The 19,331-nt window shown below is 42.2% G+C and overlaps 4 protein-coding genes across 5 annotated transcripts in view; 2 read left to right on the top strand and 2 right to left on the bottom strand.

The window, feature by feature from the left end:
- Positions 1-652, bottom strand: part of LOC136447974 (CDGSH iron-sulfur domain-containing protein 3, mitochondrial-like) — a 19,859-nt gene extending 19,207 nt beyond the window's left edge. Inside the window, exon 1 of the mRNA XM_066447130.1 lies at positions 544-652. Within this exon, the coding sequence (XP_066303227.1) occupies positions 544-648 (105 nt within the window). The 5' untranslated portion in view covers positions 649-652. The remainder of the gene's footprint in view (positions 1-543) is intronic.
- LOC136447976 (sperm-associated antigen 6) lies at positions 536-8,028 on the top strand. Its single transcript, XM_066447131.1, has 12 exons — positions 536-649; positions 1,036-1,157; positions 1,531-1,626; positions 2,175-2,341; positions 2,759-2,942; positions 3,440-3,645; positions 4,040-4,213; positions 4,734-4,886; positions 5,238-5,429; positions 5,745-5,861; positions 6,193-6,338; positions 6,980-8,028. The coding sequence occupies exons 2-12, from the start codon at positions 1,133-1,135 to the stop codon at positions 7,044-7,046; spliced, it is 1,527 nt and encodes a 508-aa protein (XP_066303228.1). The 5' UTR covers positions 536-649; positions 1,036-1,132; the 3' UTR covers positions 7,047-8,028.
- Positions 7,466-19,331, bottom strand: LOC136447972 (acyl-coenzyme A thioesterase MBLAC2-like). Of its 2 annotated transcripts, none has more exons than XM_066447126.1 (7): positions 19,083-19,331; positions 18,494-18,644; positions 17,625-17,835; positions 16,748-16,908; positions 15,914-16,061; positions 10,151-10,331; positions 7,466-8,711 (listed from the first exon to the last, which is right to left on the bottom strand). In XM_066447126.1, exons 2-7 carry the CDS (start codon positions 18,527-18,529, stop codon positions 8,597-8,599), a joined length of 852 nt encoding a protein of 283 aa, XP_066303223.1. In that variant the 5' UTR covers positions 18,530-18,644; positions 19,083-19,331; the 3' UTR covers positions 7,466-8,596. The 2 variants fall into 2 exon arrangements, with proteins under 2 accessions (XP_066303223.1, XP_066303222.1); XM_066447125.1 differs by having other exon boundaries at positions 18,494-18,632.
- On the top strand, positions 11,453-14,382 carry LOC136447970 (tubulin alpha-1A chain). The gene is made up of 3 exons (XM_066447122.1): positions 11,453-11,588; positions 11,940-12,162; positions 13,081-14,382. The coding sequence occupies exons 1-3, from the start codon at positions 11,586-11,588 to the stop codon at positions 14,208-14,210; spliced, it is 1,356 nt and encodes a 451-aa protein (XP_066303219.1). The 5' UTR covers positions 11,453-11,585; the 3' UTR covers positions 14,211-14,382.

The following is a 19,331-nucleotide window of genomic DNA, read 5'->3' as shown; positions in this document are numbered from 1 at the left end:
AAGTAGTGGGTCATCCATTTTGAAGAAGACGAGGAAGACGGACAAAACTACGGTGAGCTTACACATGTACTGTACATATAATCTCTTGTCCTGCAAAGATGTTATTATAAAACTTACATAAGTTACAATTGTGGTGATGTTTTGATAAAAATGAGCGCCTTACAATACATTTCTAGGTCATCAACTTCTTAACACTATCACTTCAATAGCCTTTAAGTGTCGTACATGCTGGAGCACAGAAAACGCGGTGGAAAATAATGCAAGATTCATAACTGAATGCTCCATAAAATTTTCACAGCAACCGCAAAGAGCCCCCTAGCGGTACATAGCGACATAACAAGCAACAGATAATCTGGACGGCGACACATAACATAAAACTTGGGCGTTATATGAAAGCCGCCATGCTAATGAAATGGCATGTATGTGTACAAAGGAATGTCGTGCATATTCAAAAGATGCCATGGGGGTTAGTCGTGACTCCATGATGTCTCTAGAAATTAATATTTGACTTTCCCAAAATGACAAGGACACAAGCGAACATACCGCCTCACGTTGTGGCAAGGCTCTGCCAGTCACTTGGGCCAAAAGACCGGGCCTCAGCGCAGGGCGGAGTTTTGGAACTACAGCAGCCGTCAGCATTGCTGGCATGGTAAGTTGGCACGATTTATGGACAATATATTATTTCTTGAACAAATTTCGGGGACAAGTAGGGGTAGTCACTCCTCCAAATTGAGGTCAGAGGTTAAACAAGGGTAGGCTGCATGTAAACGCGAGAACTATATAGTATGAATACTTAACAAACACGACAATGTGTAAAGAATCAATCTGATGTATCATTGAATAATATTTAAGAGGACAAAAACTGAGAAAATTTCGGATAAATATCTTTTATAATGATAAACGTCGGTGTATCACAGAATTTAGGTTTGAATGCGGTGATCTCGCACGTATTCTCGCGTTTCCTAAATCTCGCGAGAATCAATTGTTTGAGGAATCTGACCCTTGACCCATGTTCCGCGCCGTTGTTTGCCCTAGCAACAACCTACACACAGCCAGACTGACTGGACGTGCGGACAGCGTTCTCCTCTTTTCCCCGCGATTCTAGGCACTTCTACCCATAAAAACAGGCAAAATGAGTAACAGGCAGATCCTACAAGGTACCTAGGCTTAACTTGAACTGTTTTGTGGTGATATTTTAGAGCAGAAGGGTTAGGAAACAAAGGATCATGAGTGAGGTTGGTGTAGTCAAGTACGTGGCAAAAGTTGTATTCGATCGATGTCACCTTTCAGGACGCTTAAGAGAGTTTTAAGTTTTTTTGCAGCGCTGGTTGACTAGAAATTAACAGAAGATCACTCTTACAATGTAAAACATATTGTTATCACGTTGTAATATTTCTAACGATCGTTTTCTTCCGCTGTTGTGCATTGTAACTATGACAAAATGTTTGTATACGCTACACACACATACAGGCGTTTAGAATTCTCTCTGCTTCTGCAATGATGTAAATTTTGGTACTTTTTTCCTCCCAGTTTTTGAGCAGTACCAGAAGTCGCGCACAGCCTTCGTGCAGACTGTAGCTGAACTTGCATCGCGACCGCAGAACATAGAAACACTGCAGAATGCAGGTAAGTTACTTTAAATCACCAACCAACAGATTTAGAATTCTTATGTTAATGAATGAATTGATCACACTGTATACAGAAAATTGTTTTGTTAATGTATTCAGAATCCCGACTGATTATTCTGATAGATGTATAGTAGTATCTGAATGGTTGTATTTGTATTTAAATGAAGACAGAAACATTTGTTCGCGCCCCTAGCGACCCTCCCACTGATTGGGTCCCATCCCTAATGAAGCCTTGGACAGTTATACAAAGACATTTAACTTAAATGCGTTTCAAATAAGAAAGTCTCATTCTACGTTTGTACATCATGCACGGTTAGATCCTAGAATTAAAGTAGGAACATGTACACAACAACAGCTTTTATTTGTCACAAAAATAATTGTTTAATACCGGATGTTGTCTGAAATGTATGACCATTTACAAAATTATCCACTTGCTAGAGTACCTTATATATTGTGTATAACAGATGCCACAAATCCCTGCCTCATCAACTGTAACAATGTTACAAATTTCCCTATACTTAATGTGTTTATCCCCCTGCCCCCCAGGTGTTATGTCCCTGCTTCGACCGCTCCTGTTGGACATCGTCCCGACCATCCAGCAGACATCAGCGCTGGCTCTGGGTCGCCTGGCCAACTACAACGACGACCTGGCGGAGGCTGTGGTGAAGGGAGACATCCTGCCCCAGCTGGTCTACTCACTCGCTGAGCAGAACGTAAGATAGAAAAAATTTCCTTTCTGTATTTGATGATTGATAACCAAGTTTTTTGTACACTAAGAGTTAATACATGTACCTAGCTAACATTTTGGTGAGAGTTTGTCACCTTCCTTAGAACACTTCTCACTGGTTGCACTGTAGCTTACTTATAGGTGCAGTTACAGAAACGTTAGCCAGATATCACTGTGTTCTAAGGACTTTGTTATCCAGTGATTTTCCAACCTTATGAAACTATTCATGGATGTATTTGATGTTATTACGTTCCATTGAAGTAAAATTCAAGAGGACAATTTCTTACTTAACTCCTTTAATGATGCTGTAAATAATACTTAGGACTGTTCTTAATCTTTTGTTAGTATGAGAAAGGCATACAGTGGTTGCTATATTCACAAATCATGCTTGTTCCCTATACAGAGGTTCTATAAGAAGGCAGCAGCATTTGTCCTTCGTGCCGTAGCGAAGCACTCCCCCCAGCTGGCCCAGTCCGTGGTGGACTGCGGCGCTCTGGACGCACTGGTCATCTGTCTGGAGGAGTTTGACCCCGGTGTGAAGGAGGCCGCAGCCTGGGCTCTGGGCTACGTGGCCAGGCACAATGCTGGTAAGCTGTTGTCTAACTTTTGTTTCAATAGGTTACAATAGTGCATTTTTGATGGGGAAAGGAACATGTTGAGTGCCAAAGATGTGAAAAATTAAGTGGGTTCAGAAACATGATGCTTCATGGTAAGATATTTCTAAAAACCTTCAGAAATGTTGCTTCAATGTACTGTAAATCTTGAACTGTTTGCAGTGGTTTAAACCTCTCCATTTTGAATTCATAATGTATTGATTATTTGTTGTGCTTTATTTTGTATGGGAAATTATGTACTGCATTTCTCATTTCAGCCCTTTTGGGCTGTGAAGAGAGTTCATTCAATAAACCAGTCATAACACCCTGAATACATGTCTCCAATGTATTCAACTACTGTATTACAGAATGGTTTCAACCACAAACTTAAAAGCCTAGAAAAGTCTCATTTTCCTCCTATTCCAAAATTAAGCCCCTGCAAAATTTAATGAACTTACAGTAACCAACAATTTTACCTCTCCCCCCCACAGAGCTTGCCCAGGCGGTGGTTGATGCCGGTGCCGTCCCCCTGTTGGTGCTGTGTATCCAGGAGCCGGAGCTGGCCCTGAAGCGGATCTCAGCCTCGGCGCTGAGTGACATCTGTAAACACTCCCCTGAACTGGCACAGACCGTTGTAGACGCAGGAGCCATCGCACACCTCGCACAGATGATCCTCAACCCTGATGCCAAACTCAAGGTTTGTTGCTCTTCTCATCTATTCTAATGTAGTAGGGCCCTTGAAACATATGTAGGTATACTACACAAATTTGCAAAGCTTTATATTTGTAATGTTTTCAATTGTCCACATCAATGACATTTTTAACTTCTACCAGAATAGTATTTATAGTATAAAAAAGGAACAGTTTTTATTTGCGCTTTACAGTGATAAAAATTTTAGCAGTATCTTTTGGTAATATAAGTCCTCAGATTTTAGAAACTATTCAACTCGGAGCTATTGCTGCAATTAGAGAGATTTTTGTTTGAGACAATATTATATCTAGTTCATAATCTATCATTGCTGCTCATGAATTGGGAAATTTCAACAAGAAATTGGAAAATATGTATGATTAAACCTTTTGTCTCTTCTGTAGCGCCAAGTGTTCTCCGCCCTGAGTCAGATTGCCAAACACTCGGTTGACTTGGCGGAGATGGTGGTGGAGGCCGAGATCTTCCCCGCCGTCCTCACCTGTCTGAAGGACCCCGACGAGTACGTCAGGAAGAACGTCGCTACTCTGATCAGGGAAATAGTCAAGCACACTCCAGAGGTGAGCATCTTCATGTTTTGTTACTAGTACCATTTGTAGCATGAATGCCAGACCCCCCATCTCTATATTATAGCTATAATATCCATTGTTTCTCAGGGTCTAATGCAGGGGAGCCTGTAATAGAATTTCCTTGGGGGCATGTTGGCCCTAGAACCGAGGAGTCGGCCTATGTAAGCCCTTGAAACAGTCTGGCATCCAGGCTACACTATTTGTAGTCTGGCTACCATTTGCATACATCTGGGAACATTTCAACTGTACAATGTTTTGGTGGCCTGGGAAAATTTTTTCAGTAATTTTCTAGCATAGGAATTTGACAACAGGTGTATCAAAAGCCTTTTTTTCTTGACTTGGAACTCTTGATCAGTGGAGATTTTATCCTAAGTGAACTTGAGCTTCATATCAAATGATATCAGGGTTAATATTCAGACTGATAACCAAAATTTCAAAGGAGGGACAAAGAAGTTACAATTTGTAGTTTGTGAATAAAAATAGTAAATCTTTATTTGTCTGTTCCTCCCAGCTTGCCCAGCTAGTGGTGAATGCCGGAGGTGTAGCTGCTGTGGTGGACTATGTTGGAGACTGTAAGGGAAACGTGCGCCTGCCCGGAGTGATGATGCTGGGATACGTGGCTGCACACAGCGAGAACCTCGCCATGGCCGTCATTGTGTCAAAGGTGAGAAACTCAATCTCTTCGATAAAAATTGAGATTAGGTTATCTGTTTTGGAATTTTGCTTGGAGAACCATGTAATATTTGTATGAAAAGTATATTTTACAGCTTAAATGAGATTAATTTAGTACAGCATGTGTGGCCCAGTGTAATGTTGATCTGATATTCATGCTACTGGAAAGGGTTGCAGTCCTTAGGATCAGTAGACCAGTACGCACAGTGTTCTTTGCCAAAAAGAGAGAAAGGAATTGGTATACTGAATTTGAATGTATATTTAGTGTGTTATAGAAGGATTACCTTCTTGTAAGCTGAAACTAGATGAAGAATTACATTGCCAAATGACTTGTTGTTCTTAGGGAGTAGTCCAGTTGGCTGTCACGTTTGCTGAAGAGCCAGAGGACCACATCCAGGCAGCTGCAGCCTGGGCCCTGGGACAGATCGGTCGCCACACACCTGAACACGCCAAGGCTGTGGCAGCGTCCAACATCCTACCCAAACTCCTCGCCTCATACTTACGTGCAGATGCTTCTGAAGACCTACAGACCAAGGTATGAGCTTGTCGTGTTTTGCAGACTTTGATATAGATGTGATCTTGACGTCATCTTAATTAAATCCCAGTGTAACTTGTCATTTAGATACAAAAGATGATAGCTTACAGTATTGGAGCAGAAATGACTCGAAACAACAAAAAGATGTGTAAAGTCAAGATGATATACAAAAGGATTGACAATTTGAAAAATTGATACACTATTCCTTAAAAGTATTCCATCACCATTTAAACCCCTTTTTAATCTGGAGATTTTGACAGTAAAACAGCCCTTACAGTATTCTTAATCTTAATTCTGACATTTTGTATTTTCCAGGCTAAGAAGGCCCTGAAGAATATCCTACAGAAGTGTGTACACCTCCCAGCCCTGGAGCCTCTGCTGCACGACGCTCCTCCAAACATCCTCAAACATGTGGTCGGACAGTTCAGCAAGGTAAGCTGTAGCTTTTGAATTTTCACTGGACAATTAGCATATTAGATACTTTTGGTCACCTGTAACCTCTGCTTATGTCCACTTGCTGGGACAGAAATTTGCTCGTTGCGACAGACAAAATTTCACATGGTCCATCCAAAAACTCGGATCTTCATGACATGACACTGATGAAAATGTATTTTGTTTAGCTCGAAATCACAGACTCAACAACAAAAACTAACAACACAGGCTCCCAAACAATGAGCGAGCCTGGAAAAAAATTGTCGAAATAAAGAGCACATTTCATTTCTTGTTGCCTGACGTCTCTAACTAAAGATCTCTCTCTCTACAGGTGTTGCCACATGACTCCAAGGCCAGGCGGTTGTTTGTGACCAGTGGAGGCCTGAAGAAGATCCAGGAGATCAAGGCAGAGCCAGGTTCGGCCCTACACGAGTACATCAACACCATCAACAACTGCTACCCTGAGGAGATTGTCAGGTCAGTTGGGAACAGACTACAAAATATATTCAGTAGAACTAGCCTCCACCAGGCCTTTCTACGGGGGTACGGATCGTAGAATGCAGCAAAAAAGGGAATAATTGGCCAGTAGAGTCAGTCCACGGGACGGTTAACATTCCCCCCTGCAAATGAAACCCTCTGGTGGTCAAACTATTCTGGGAAATATTCTCCCTGTAGCCAGCGTAGTCAGTCTGGTAGAGACTACAATAAGAACAGACTAGCCTCTAGATATGTGACTACTTTATTGGGGTACAATTGTATTAGGTTTCAAGTTTTTTTTATAAGGTCTCATCATCATAATCTTGTCGTCATCTAATGAGCTTATGGGTTTAGAGAGATTTTATTGGCATTTTGGATGTTTCCCATGTATTGTCATTTTTCATGTGTGAATTGCTTAACATGTCAATTGGTTGTAGAGTTTTAGAAATGTGGCTAATTTTCTCAAGCTTTTTTTTGGGTCAATCTACACCGTTACACTTTGCATTCATTAAATTACAACAGAAGCATGAGGGAGAAGATTGATTCATAGCTTTAGGCTAAGTGCTTTTATCGAATTAGTTTATGCAAATTGCATTAGTTTTTGCTTATGTCGTCTGATGTATTCCCTTGTTGGTCCACAGGTACTACTCCCCTGGCTACTCAGACCAGCTGCTACAGAGAGTGGAAGAGTTCCAACCCGTCCAGTAAAGACAGCAAAATATCAGCAGTTGATAAACTTTTTCATGCAGTTTCTGGTGTAGAATCACACCAACATTTCGATTTACACATGTTTATGGTGAAATGAAAATTGTGCCTACTTGAACTAAATATCTCTACATGAACATATGTCGCTAATACATGTACTGTATATCATTGCACATCAGCACAGCAATGGAAAATATCCCTTTGCTTTAACTTGGCACTGGTGAACACTCCTTTCTCAACAAAAGGCTATGTAATGCCATTTCTTCTGTAGCTGAACTTGTTACAAAATTATAACCTTTTGTGCCTTAAAGATTTTTTATGGCATTGTTGTTAATTTGTGTGCCTTATCTAACAAAAGCTTTCATATAGTAGTACATCTCTAAAATCAGTACAACCAGGCCCAAAACAACTTTTCAGCCATATTTAGCATGTTCTTATTAGTAATATTACTTTATTGCACCAAAGCTGAGGTAATAGTACTAACACAATCAAATAGCAAAACTGTGTTACATTTTTCACATTTTCAACATAGATTAAAGCATTTGGTAGATTTATCAAGTGGTCACATTATGTTGTTACATTGAAAATTACACTAGAATGTTACATTGAATTCTTCAACAGACCAGTTTGCTATGTTACTACTGTTAAGTTTGTATAATATCTAGACCTACTATGTGTGTATATATTTGAATTGTTAACTAGCAATTCTACTTTTCAGTTTACCATTATTTTGTATCATAAAAACATTAAGTGAGCAAATTCACAAAACCACTTCATACAGATCAGCAACCACTTTCAGTTGTTGTAAATAATACTTGGAATGAGATAACATGATCATAGAATTCTAAATAAAGCACATACAAGTTACAACTCATACTGCTGCTTGTACTTAACGTCAAATGCAGTACTTCACTATCTATCTTCATCAAGAGAGATAGAGCTCTGAGATAATATTTTATTAAAGTTGGTTATTTTGAAAGAGCAATATTTGCATCTTGTCTTTAATTTGTGAGCAACAAAAGAGAAGTCGAAAGAACAAAAATGAAGACTATCATTCGGTATACCATATCCTGTGTGTTTAGTTAGGTTCATCCTTCCTGACCACGTGGGTATCATACTAAAGGCAACTTTTTTTTGGCCAAACATTTTATTATTCGCACGCTCGCATCAGTTTTGGGGTCCCCGGAGGATGTCATCCACATAATCAAATCAACATGGCCTTAAGAATGCCAGAATCTAAATTCTTCCAAGAAAAACAAGATCTTTAAGTAAAATAACCAGGGATTATATGATATTGGAGTTCATCCATGGAGACATGTACTGGACAACTGTAATGGCCTACATGCCCATTTTTCATAAGGCGTAGGCAGCCTATTTTGATTTCCCGTAATTCGTAGGGAAAACCACCTTATTTACATAATTTGTAGTGAGGTAAACAAATTTAACATGATTGCCTTCCGTGATTTTAGCATAATACGTAAGGGGCTCTAAATTCAGCCTAAAGCGCTGTTGGGACCCCCCATGGAGACCCTCTGTAATGTTTGCCCTCAAGGCTACAAACAACAGTGACAACAGCAGCCATAGAAACAGCACTTGGCTGGAATATTGTTGGTGTTCCTTCCCCTCAGCACTACTCCAGACAGAGCACCCATCACCCCTGCTGTCACTCTGAAAAATTAATTTGAGTTGAACACTCATGCCCGTAGCCAGGGGGGGTTCGGGGGGTTCGGACGAACCCCCCCACAGGCTTGAAGGTCCACTTTTTTAGGCTTGAAGGTCCACTTTTTCAGGCTTGAAGGTCCACTTTTTGATGTTCATGATTTTTTCAAGGCGGACTTACTTGTATCACCAGCAACGCCACAGAAGCTAGAATGCTAGAAAAAACTTTGTCTCTGATTTTCCTCCTCTGAAATTCTTTCAAAAACACAGAAAATGCCCTTTCAGAAGGTTCAATTCTTAGAATTTGAAACGCGCGAAGGTCCACTTAATGTACAAGGTTGTTTTTTTCAAAGCGGGCTTATTTGTATCACACCAGCGCAGCTGGAATTCCTAGAAAAAACTGCTAACTTTGTCTCTGATTTCTCTCTTTAAAATCCTCTCAAAAACACAGGAAATGCCATATCAGGAGGTTCAATTTTTCAAATTTTCAGGGGGGGCATACCCCCGGACCCCCCTAGAAAGCTCGCGCCTGCGGCGCTCGTCTCGCGCCTACATGTACGGCGCTCGCTGGTCCCTCAAACATGAAAACGAACCCCCCCATTCAAAATCCTGGTTACGGGCATGACACTCAGTTCAGAAATATGAGAAGACACTAGCCTCCATAGCAGGCTCTGAACCGGCCTTTTTGGGGGCTAAATAATACACCTTTTGCAGCCAGCCCGTAACCATCAGCCAACCCCGTAACCATTTTGCCGGTAAAATGGTTACGGGGTGGCTGATAGTTACGGGCTGGCTGCAAAAGGTGTATTATTTAGCCCCCAAAAAGGCCGGTTCAGAGCCTGCTATGGAGGCTAAGAAGACACAAGGTTACTCAGTTCAGAAATATGATAAGGCAATGAGTACTGAGTTCAGAAATACGACAAGACTCAGACTGACAGTTCATTATAAATATGGGATGGCAAAGTCTTACCCATCAGTTTAGAAATATGGGAAAACACTGAGTTACTCATTTCAGAAATATGAGAAGATAACGTTACAGTCTTACTCAGAAGACAAACTTTTACCAATCAGTTTAGACTGAATATGGGTAACACAGCATTATTCAGTTCAGAAATATGGGAAGACACAGTATAGCAAAATGGTTTCTTTCCAAACAAAAGTTTATTCTATCTCTGTTAACTTGTGTTAAGTAAGTTCCCTTCAAACTGATTGAAGTGCAAATTAGTCTGTCAATGAAATTTATGGCTCAAAAGATTTCCTTTGATACTTGCTACCTCCCCCTATTACTTTCAAGAAACTGCTAATCAATATCCTTTGAAAGCAATAATAAGCATTATCCAAAGAAGCACCCTCTTAAGAACCTTCTGTTGTGTCCATGTTGCATAGCAACCATTGTTGATACACAATTACCTGAAACTCTAATCATCTGTCCACCAGGTGAGTCTTACCTGTGAAGAACACCTGCTGAGTTAATGTAGTCAGTGAGCATATGCTCTAGCCTTTGTCCACTGAAAGTCTCAAAGTGGCCTGGGAAGACTCTGTCAATGTCAGGAGCCAGGGCATGTAGTCTCCTGCATGACTGGACATAGTCTGCCACACAGGAGTACGGCAGCCAGTCTATCAGGGAACCTGCATGGGAACAATCAGATTTAAACTTCTGTAAAACAAGTTGCCAATACCCCTTATACCCCTGACATTAACTTTAATACATGGCAAATGGGAAACCAGCCAACCTGAACCACACATCTGCTTGGAGTTTAATGGTATGTAAACAAAAATTAGATGGCCCTACTAGTAAAGGTGGGCTTTGAAGCTGACCTGTGTAAAAAGTTGGTGATATTTATTTCAGGTGTGTTTGGTGCGTGTGTGAACATAAATTTGCAGCTGGAATAACGGTAGGACCTCAATGGCAAACCCCCATTGAAAGTTGACAACAGAAAAACTGCAATGTATGGTCGTTCAGAAGAAAAATACACAAATCTGTGAAAGCAAGGAGGTTATATATATATATATAACTAGTCTCTACCAGACTAACTACGCCAGGGCGAAATGTGATCTTCACTGTAGAGTGTAGACTGACTCTACTGGCTATTAAATCATTCCTTTTTCTGCCGAATTCTACGATTCATACGCCCGTAAGAGGGCCTGGTGGAGGCTATAACCTCCTTCCTTGGTGAAAGCAAATAAACTTCGTGACATAAATAACGTCGTCGCAAAGAGTATCAAAGAGCTTTCGGTAAAAACTTTTGATAAAATCCCCTTGGTTATCGAATAAATCAACCGGGATGAGTAACGTAACTAACCGAACGTTTATTTCATGCTTTCATAACTAACGTTAAGTTAGTTGAGACAATTTTTCTTGTGCCCTAACCGACCCTATTATAGTCTCCTTAGTAGCCGGCCTATTTATAACAAGAATGACCTTTCCCCAAGGGATCTGTTTTGTCAACAAATGAACATATGTACAGGTTACCTGGAGACGTCGAAGCCGGTCACGTGAGCTGACGCCATGGTTAAGAACATTCATAAACCTATGACGCGGCGACTCCCCAGAGACCGTTGCTATTGATCATTGTTTATTGGACGCGTTCGTAACTAACGATTCGAAACTGACCAATCACGGTGCTGAAAAATGACATCATATCGTTCTCCGGAACGCCTTTATTTGATCACTTGATAGATTCTGACCAATCACAGTTCTGAATTTTAAATTTGCATATTCCCCGGGCGACAGGGGGAAACTGGCGGTATAAAAACACCGACGACGGTTGGAAACCACAGATTCGTTCACTGAGACTCCTCAACAGTCCGAAGTGACCGTCAGTTCAAAGCCTTCAACTCTATTTCTTCGTGAAATCCTCGCCCAAATAACCAGAACCAATCATGGTAAGAGTATTTTAATCCTTCTGTGAAAGTTTTAGCGGGATTTGTACGACCACTGAGGCGTAATACACCATTTTCTCCCGTCCCGTTGGACATGATTCCGGTGGCACTTTTCACCGAAATTTTCGTCCAGATATAATTTCGACAATTCAAACTGAAATGTGACATCTAAATCTAGCAGGATATATATTTCCCGTAAATTCTGGGTTTGTATTTGTGCCAGTAAAACTACCACGGACAACGAACGGTCGGAAAGGGAGACATGGTCATGCCGGCCACACCTAGAAAATTCTAGACTTTCCCTCCAAAAAATGGCGGTGTTCCATTTTCTCATACTTTTCTCTCTTTTTCCAGCGTGAGTGCATCTCTATCCACGTCGGCCAGGCTGGTGTCCAGATCGGTAACGCCTGCTGGGAGCTGTACTGCTTGGAGCACGGGATCCAGCCCGATGGCCAGATGCCGAGCGACAAGACCATCGGCGGTGGGGACGACTCCTTCAACACGTTCTTCAGCGAGACCGGCGCCGGCAAGCATGTGCCCCGTGCCGTCTTCGTGGATCTGGAGCCCACCGTAGTCGGTAAGAAGACTTCCCCCGATTTCAAACCATTTTCTGACGATTCAGTTGAGGTATTTTACCCGGGATTGAGTCAGATTTTTGACCGTTGGGGGGAAAAATGGCGGTTTCCACCAAAAAATCTCCCACGTAACCGTCTCGCGATTCAAATCACGCCTGTAACGGTGCCATGCCCCAGTTAGAGAATGAATGATGTCATGTCCTTTGCCCAAATATGGACATGTGTTTGGTAGCAGACTGAACACATGAATATTGCCCGTAATTTGCTGAAAATTGTTTCAAGAGAGGCTTTTCGTTATGATTTTAATTTTAGAATTCAAATTTAGATCTTGTGTTTACTGGTATCCTGAGCAACCAGTAAGCCTACTCCACAAACAGAAGGCCCCATTCTCATTTACATGTGGTTGATTACAAAGGATGTGTCAGGTTGCCTGACTCGTCCATTGGTTTCCCCTGAGGCATGAGCAGATGGGGCATTGAATTACATCATGTTCAATATAGGCATTCTGCAACAAAAGTGTCCTCTAGGGGTTTCTGATACTGATAAGCTTGGGTTGGCATTATACCCATTCAATGTATGCAACAGTGGAAAATAGGTCACAAAGGGTAATTTACCCTTTGTGACCTATTTTCCACTGTTGCATACATTGAACATTAGTCAGCTAATTTTTTCCTGGCGCATAATTGAACAGTCAGTCACTTAGGTATGGTTTGGGATTTCCAATTTGTTTCAATACTTGGGCACCAGTCATATGTTCACTCAACTTAATGCTGGTCATGACCTGTTTTGTAGACGTATGGTGATATTTCTGTTTGGAATGTCAAATGAAATTTATTTCTCTCTTGAGTTGATTAGTGTGTGTGCTGCTTGCATACCAATGAGATTTGCCATACTTAATGTAATTGCTGTCTATTCCCCAGATGAGGTCCGCACCGGCACATACCGCCAGCTGTTCCACCCTGAGCAGCTCATCACTGGTAAGGAGGATGCCGCCAACAACTACGCCCGTGGCCACTACACCATTGGCAAGGAGATCGTCGACTTGGTCCTGGACCGCATCCGTAAGCTGGCTGATCAGTGCACTGGTCTGCAGGGCTTCCTCATCTTCCACTCCTTCGGCGGTGGCACCGGCTCTGGCTTCACCTCCCTGTTGATGGAGCGTCTGTCCGTCGACTACGGCAAGAAGTCCAAGCTTGAGTTCGCCATCTACCCAGCCCCTCAGGTGTCCACAGCCGTGGTTGAGCCCTACAACTCCATCCTGACCACCCATACCACCCTGGAGCACTCCGACTGCGCCTTCATGGTTGACAACGAGGCTATCTACGACATCTGCCGCCGTAACCTGGACATCGAGCGCCCGACCTACACCAACCTCAACCGTCTGATTGGCCAGATCGTCTCCTCCATCACCGCATCCCTCCGTTTCGACGGTGCCCTGAACGTGGATCTCACTGAGTTCCAGACCAACTTGGTGCCCTACCCACGTATCCACTTCCCCCTGGCCACCTACGCCCCAGTCATCTCCGCAGAGAAGGCCTACCACGAGCAGCTGTCTGTTGCCGAGATCACCAACGCCTGCTTCGAGCCAGCTAACCAGATGGTGAAGTGCGATCCCCGTCACGGCAAGTACATGGCCTGCTGCATGTTGTACCGTGGAGATGTCGTGCCAAAGGACGTCAATGCTGCCATCGCCACCATCAAGACCAAGCGTACTATCCAGTTCGTCGACTGGTGCCCCACCGGTTTCAAGGTCGGCATCAACTACCAGCCACCCACTGTCGTGCCTGGCGGTGACCTAGCCAAGGTGCAGCGTGCCGTGTGCATGTTGAGCAACACCACCGCCATTGCTGAGGCCTGGGCCCGTCTCGACCACAAGTTCGATCTGATGTACGCCAAGCGTGCCTTCGTGCACTGGTACGTCGGTGAGGGTATGGAGGAGGGAGAGTTCTCCGAGGCCCGTGAAGATTTGGCCGCCCTGGAGAAGGATTACGAGGAGGTCGGTGTCGACTCCGTGGAAGGCGAGGGCGAGGAGGAGGGAGAGGAGTATTAAATACCCCACCCCCCGGAGAGACAGCAAAATGACGCTCGCATACACAAGAAACATGCGTGATGTTGCTTTTGTTGAAAAGAGCTGTTGAAAAGAAAAAAGGTTGAAAAGTTGAAACTGTTGTGAACACTCTGTTGAGTGTTTATGAAGTTTAAATAAAAAGAGTTAAACGTAATTCTTCCTTGTTGAGAGCTTTTTTGTGCCAAGTAGGCTAGTGGAGCTTAGCAAAAACATTCATGTAGTTTGATGACTTTCAGGTAGTGAGAGTAGGGAATCATGAACACTGGTCAGTTGGTTGCCCAGTGTAGCTTAGCAAGAATGTTTGACTCATGAACAGAAATTTACCAGATAAATGTAAAAGAAAACAGCAAATTTCATCCAGCTTGCTAGGACAGTAGTATTTTGTACAAGTTCGGGAAAATCCCTCTGCCCCATTAGTATATTAGCATCATGAAAAAGCCTTAAGAAGAGAAAGATTAACAAAGAAAGAGACCTTCACATGTCCTGTTTAATGATCGAATTCCCCTTCAGACTAGCCAGGCCCCCGTCCTATCGCTGGCAAAATAGTAGAAATCGGCTGAGGTACTCTGCTAACGGATAATGGACCTTCACTATATAGCGGAGTACCTCAACCGATTTCTACTATTTTGCCAGCGATAGGATGGGCCTGTTAGAGGCATCCTCGTTCCCACCCTTCCGCTCCACGTTACATCGCTCGCAGAAAGGGCCCTGGTAACACGGGATGGCATCCATGGTTTTGCAGGTCGACGAGACTTGCTGATGAATAATTAATGAGCTAACCCTTATTTGGGACAAACGGCAGTTGTAGCTCATGAATAGTTAATGAGCTAACCCTTATTTGGGACAAACGGCAGTTGTAGCTCATGAATAATTAATGAGCTAGCAGTAACACGTAACCTGATTGGTTGATAGCTTCCCAGCGTTCTTTGCGCGCTTGCTTCCGATGAGAGGAAGCAAACGGGTTTTAACCCCCCTGATTGGCTGAAGCTGTTTTGGTGGCGATATCGTAATAACCATGGATGCCATCCCGTGTTACCAGGGCCCTTTCTGCGAGCGATGTAACGTGGAGCGGAAGGGTCCTGGTGAACGAGGATGGTTAGAGGCTACTTCAGACTTCTACTGGAGTGTACCTGTATTTAGATGGTAACAAACTTTTAGTTGAAAAGTGAAATAGCAAATAAACCATACCTGTCAGGCCAGATAATAGACTATCACAATGACTAAAAATCCTTTCAGTTAGTGACACCTGAGAAAGTTATTGAAATGCATATAAATATTTAAAATAAACATAAAATGTAGTAGTTTGAAATTGCTTGAAAATATATAAAATGTAGTAATGATGATAAATAGTTCATTAGGAAAACTGACAGTGACAGTCAACTTTTAGCCTGGAGTCCAGCCTTCCATCCGCTACCCTAGCTCCGCTGCGCTACCCAAGCTCCGCTGCCGGCCAAAGCGGAGCTTGGGTAGCGCAGCGGAGCTAGGGTAGTGGACAGAAACTAAATAGGCTGGACTCCAGGATAGTCAACTTATTGACCGAATTGTAGTCAGATTTACAAAAGTAGTAGTTTGCAATGGCCATGACTGGAAAATCAGCCTCTTTGCCTTTCTTGATTTGTGGAGAAAAATCTGACAAAAAATACATGGAACTGGTATGGCCATACCTTGTCAACCATCTCACTCACCTAGGTATGCAGTGTCTCCACTGAAAAGTTGTCTATTCACCTGGTCGTGAAGGACAATAGATCCACGTGAGTGCCCAGGTACATGTAACACCTGTAGCCTTCTGTCTCCGAGGTTGATGACATCACCTTCCTCAAGTGCTCGAGCTACCTGAAGAACAGATAGAAGGCATAGAAATTTCACCTGTTTGAGGGGATTTGATGTAACTTGCACATATGTACTCTCCAAGCAGATGTAGGGGAAAATTGTGTCCTTATTAGATTCTCCTTTTTTGTTCGCCCTCCGTTGTTGGTGGACAAAAATCGGGGCATATGATAAGCAATTTTTCCCAACAACCTCTGCTTGGAGAGTAGTAACTTGGAGGGACTATTCTGGGGTACAGATGTATGCAGTTTACTGATTGAATCTTTGACAACTTATGATGCACCCTTTAGTCAATGTAGCATTTGGGGAGGGCAGAACTGAATATAGTCTATGTATGTTTTACCTGGTAGATAAGATATTTACGGGCACTTTTTAGAATATTAGAATTTGTATCATTCATATTTTCATCATTCAGTTAAAATCAACGCAAAAAACAAACCACACCATGGTCCCTTTATTTTTGGTGGACAAAGACATACTAGGTTTTTGATATAGTCTAGGGTTTAGACAAAAATTCCAATCCGCTTTTTTTGCACATTCATACAACACAATGATGTTGTAAACAACTCCCTGGATATCGTCATACATTCAACTTACCATGTAAAGATACGACCAGATCGAGAAATGATTTCTGATATTGCACTCAAGAAATGTCCAAACTATTCATAGAGCGTATTAGTGCTGATGAATACCTTTGTAGCTCTGACTCTGTAGTTGCTTGCTGTCCATTTTCTGGTTGGAGGGGGGACAATCTCAGAGTCAGACACGAATGTGACAGTCTCAAAGTTGTTGCCCTTTTCTAATGCTTCAACCTCATTCTTGTGGATGGCAACTTCTGGAAACTGATACAGACCTGGGGGGAGGGGAAACATGTACAGTGTAAATGGATGGCTGTTCCTTTGCTTGGGTAAATGCTTAGGTGCTAAATTGATAATGAAAAGGGCTAGACTTTTCATTTTATCATTGTGTGCTGTATTTTGAACATAAAACTCACACTCTCTATCTAGACTATTCTAGAGAGGTACCATTACTTGTTAGTGTGCTGTATGCATGTAACATGTCATGTACAAAACATGACCTCTTCAGTTTTAACCATCATATTTTAACCATCAGTTACCATTTTGAATGTCGACAATTTAACTTATTTCATGACAATATATGAATTGATCACTGAAAGTATAATCCAGCTTGGATTTAGACACAAAATTGTTGACCTGATAAACTGAACTCATAACCTCAAATTTGCATAAAATCTATTCTATGCAAGGCAAGCTTCATCAATCCCTCTATGAACTGTCCATGTGGAGGAAACTTTTACACAATCTCCAAGCAGATGTAAGGTTCGTCTCAAAGGGGCAAAAAAAGGCTACTTTGGGGTACTGAAAGCTAATGCATGTTTTTGAGGTATTTTCCATGCCTGAGTTGTAGGGATCTACATGTACTTCTTCTCTTGACCTCCAATAAAAGAGATAGGAAGTGGACCACAAGAAAGAAAAATGAACTTCCTCAAAAACATGCATAAAGCATTGAGCTCAATCTCCTAAGTGATTAGCTGTACCAAGTTCTCACCTCCTGAGTGATCAAAGTGGACGTGTGTAGCCACGGCCAGGGTGGTTTTGTTCCCGATCAGTTCCTGGTCCTCCAGAAACCCCAGTAGGTTCTGTATACCCAGCCCCGTATCCACGACAACGTCCCGTTCTGTACCCTGCACCACCCAGATGTTGGCCTGGTTACCGGAATGGTAGAACGTCTCGCGGATGAGATGTACTCCCTCTGCCACCTGTCAGATAGGAAGAAATGAATAGACTTGTGTGCTTCAACATCAAAATGGGGTCAGTGATATGCAACATTATGGTTTCATGTAGCATTATGTCTGTAGTAGCTTAAGATTTGGCTATCTATACCTGCTAGGTACTTAGTACTTGTACACATGTTGGTTTGTCAGTTTTACATTGTGGGTTTGCATTTTAAGCACAATACACTAGTTTTGTACAGTGAGTGAAAGCTGCGTAAGACTGGAATGTAAGGTTTGATGAACTCACATTGGGTTGGACACCTACTCTTTTCGATATTAAACTGTGGTGGGATCTTTAACTTGCTCGAAATGTGCCTCTCCTCAAACACAGGGCCGCCAACTTTACATCTGATCCGAGAGGACATCTCTAACCGAAGCTAGATACTCCGTAGGCGGTAGCCCAATGAGTTTTGGTTGAGGTGCCCGTTAAATACTATTGCCTGACCTGCTGCCAAAGTGAAATGCAGAGTGTCATACAAGCGGTTGCCGAGCTCAATTACATTTTCTCTTTATATCATCACAGGGCATGCAATATTTCTGATATCAAGCATTTATCAAGTTATAACATACAACATATATTGTGATATAAGTAACTGATCATGAAATGAGACATCACAAGCTCACCAACTGTTAAAATGATTACCTGGCTTGCAGAAAACCATTGGTCACCCGTTGCCATGGTTACCAGATCCCTTCTTCTCCTAAGCTCTCTGGAACTCTAAGAAAAGGATGACTTCCCTGGATTTGGAGTAGGCTGTCATCTTCTTTTTCAACCATTCAAGCTGAGGAAATGCCTACAATCAGTAATCATAAATAAGTGAACACAACACTCACAATACTGTTTGTGACGTTGTGGACTTTTAATTGTTTCCCCCTGCAGTTTTTGTATGTTGTACATCAAACCATCATTCTTTTAGTCTTGCTTGACTGAAGCTATCGAAATGATGATCCTGTCAACAGTGCAAATTTTTCTACTGTTGACAGGATTATCCTGTCAATGGCCACTTCCTTCTTGCCTGATTTTGACCAAAACAAAGAACGGGGAGAGTTTTTACATCTGATTCTGAGCATCTGAGACAGATTTTAGACATTTTATAAAGAAGTTATAAAAATCCTTACCTCACGGAGAAACCAGAAGCTGCATTTCATATCTGTGACAGACATAGAAACGCAAACAGTTCGCACGCGCCACACACAAAGTAAGAAAACAATGGATAATTTTGTTTACTCACCAAAGAGGATTAAAACCTTTATAAACAAGGTTTGCGATGGCAAGTGTCGTCTGCAACCCGGAAGTGTGTTTTCTGATACGTTTTGCGGCAACTCACATCAGAAATTCCACCAAAGATGTTGCAAATATGTAGTCTTATTCTACACTACATACTCTCGTGTAGAGTAGCGTAGTCTCCTAGAATTATCTTTAAGTAATAAAGGTTCTCAAGAGCTGTATCATATTTGATTGTTGTGCAATAATGTTAGTT

This window comes from Branchiostoma lanceolatum, chromosome 13 (genome assembly GCF_035083965.1).
Source record: "Branchiostoma lanceolatum isolate klBraLanc5 chromosome 13, klBraLanc5.hap2, whole genome shotgun sequence".
Classification (NCBI taxonomy): domain Eukaryota; kingdom Metazoa; phylum Chordata; class Leptocardii; order Amphioxiformes; family Branchiostomatidae; genus Branchiostoma; species Branchiostoma lanceolatum.
Note: the sequence above shows the minus strand (reverse complement) of the source record. Positions and strands in the feature narration are given on the sequence as shown.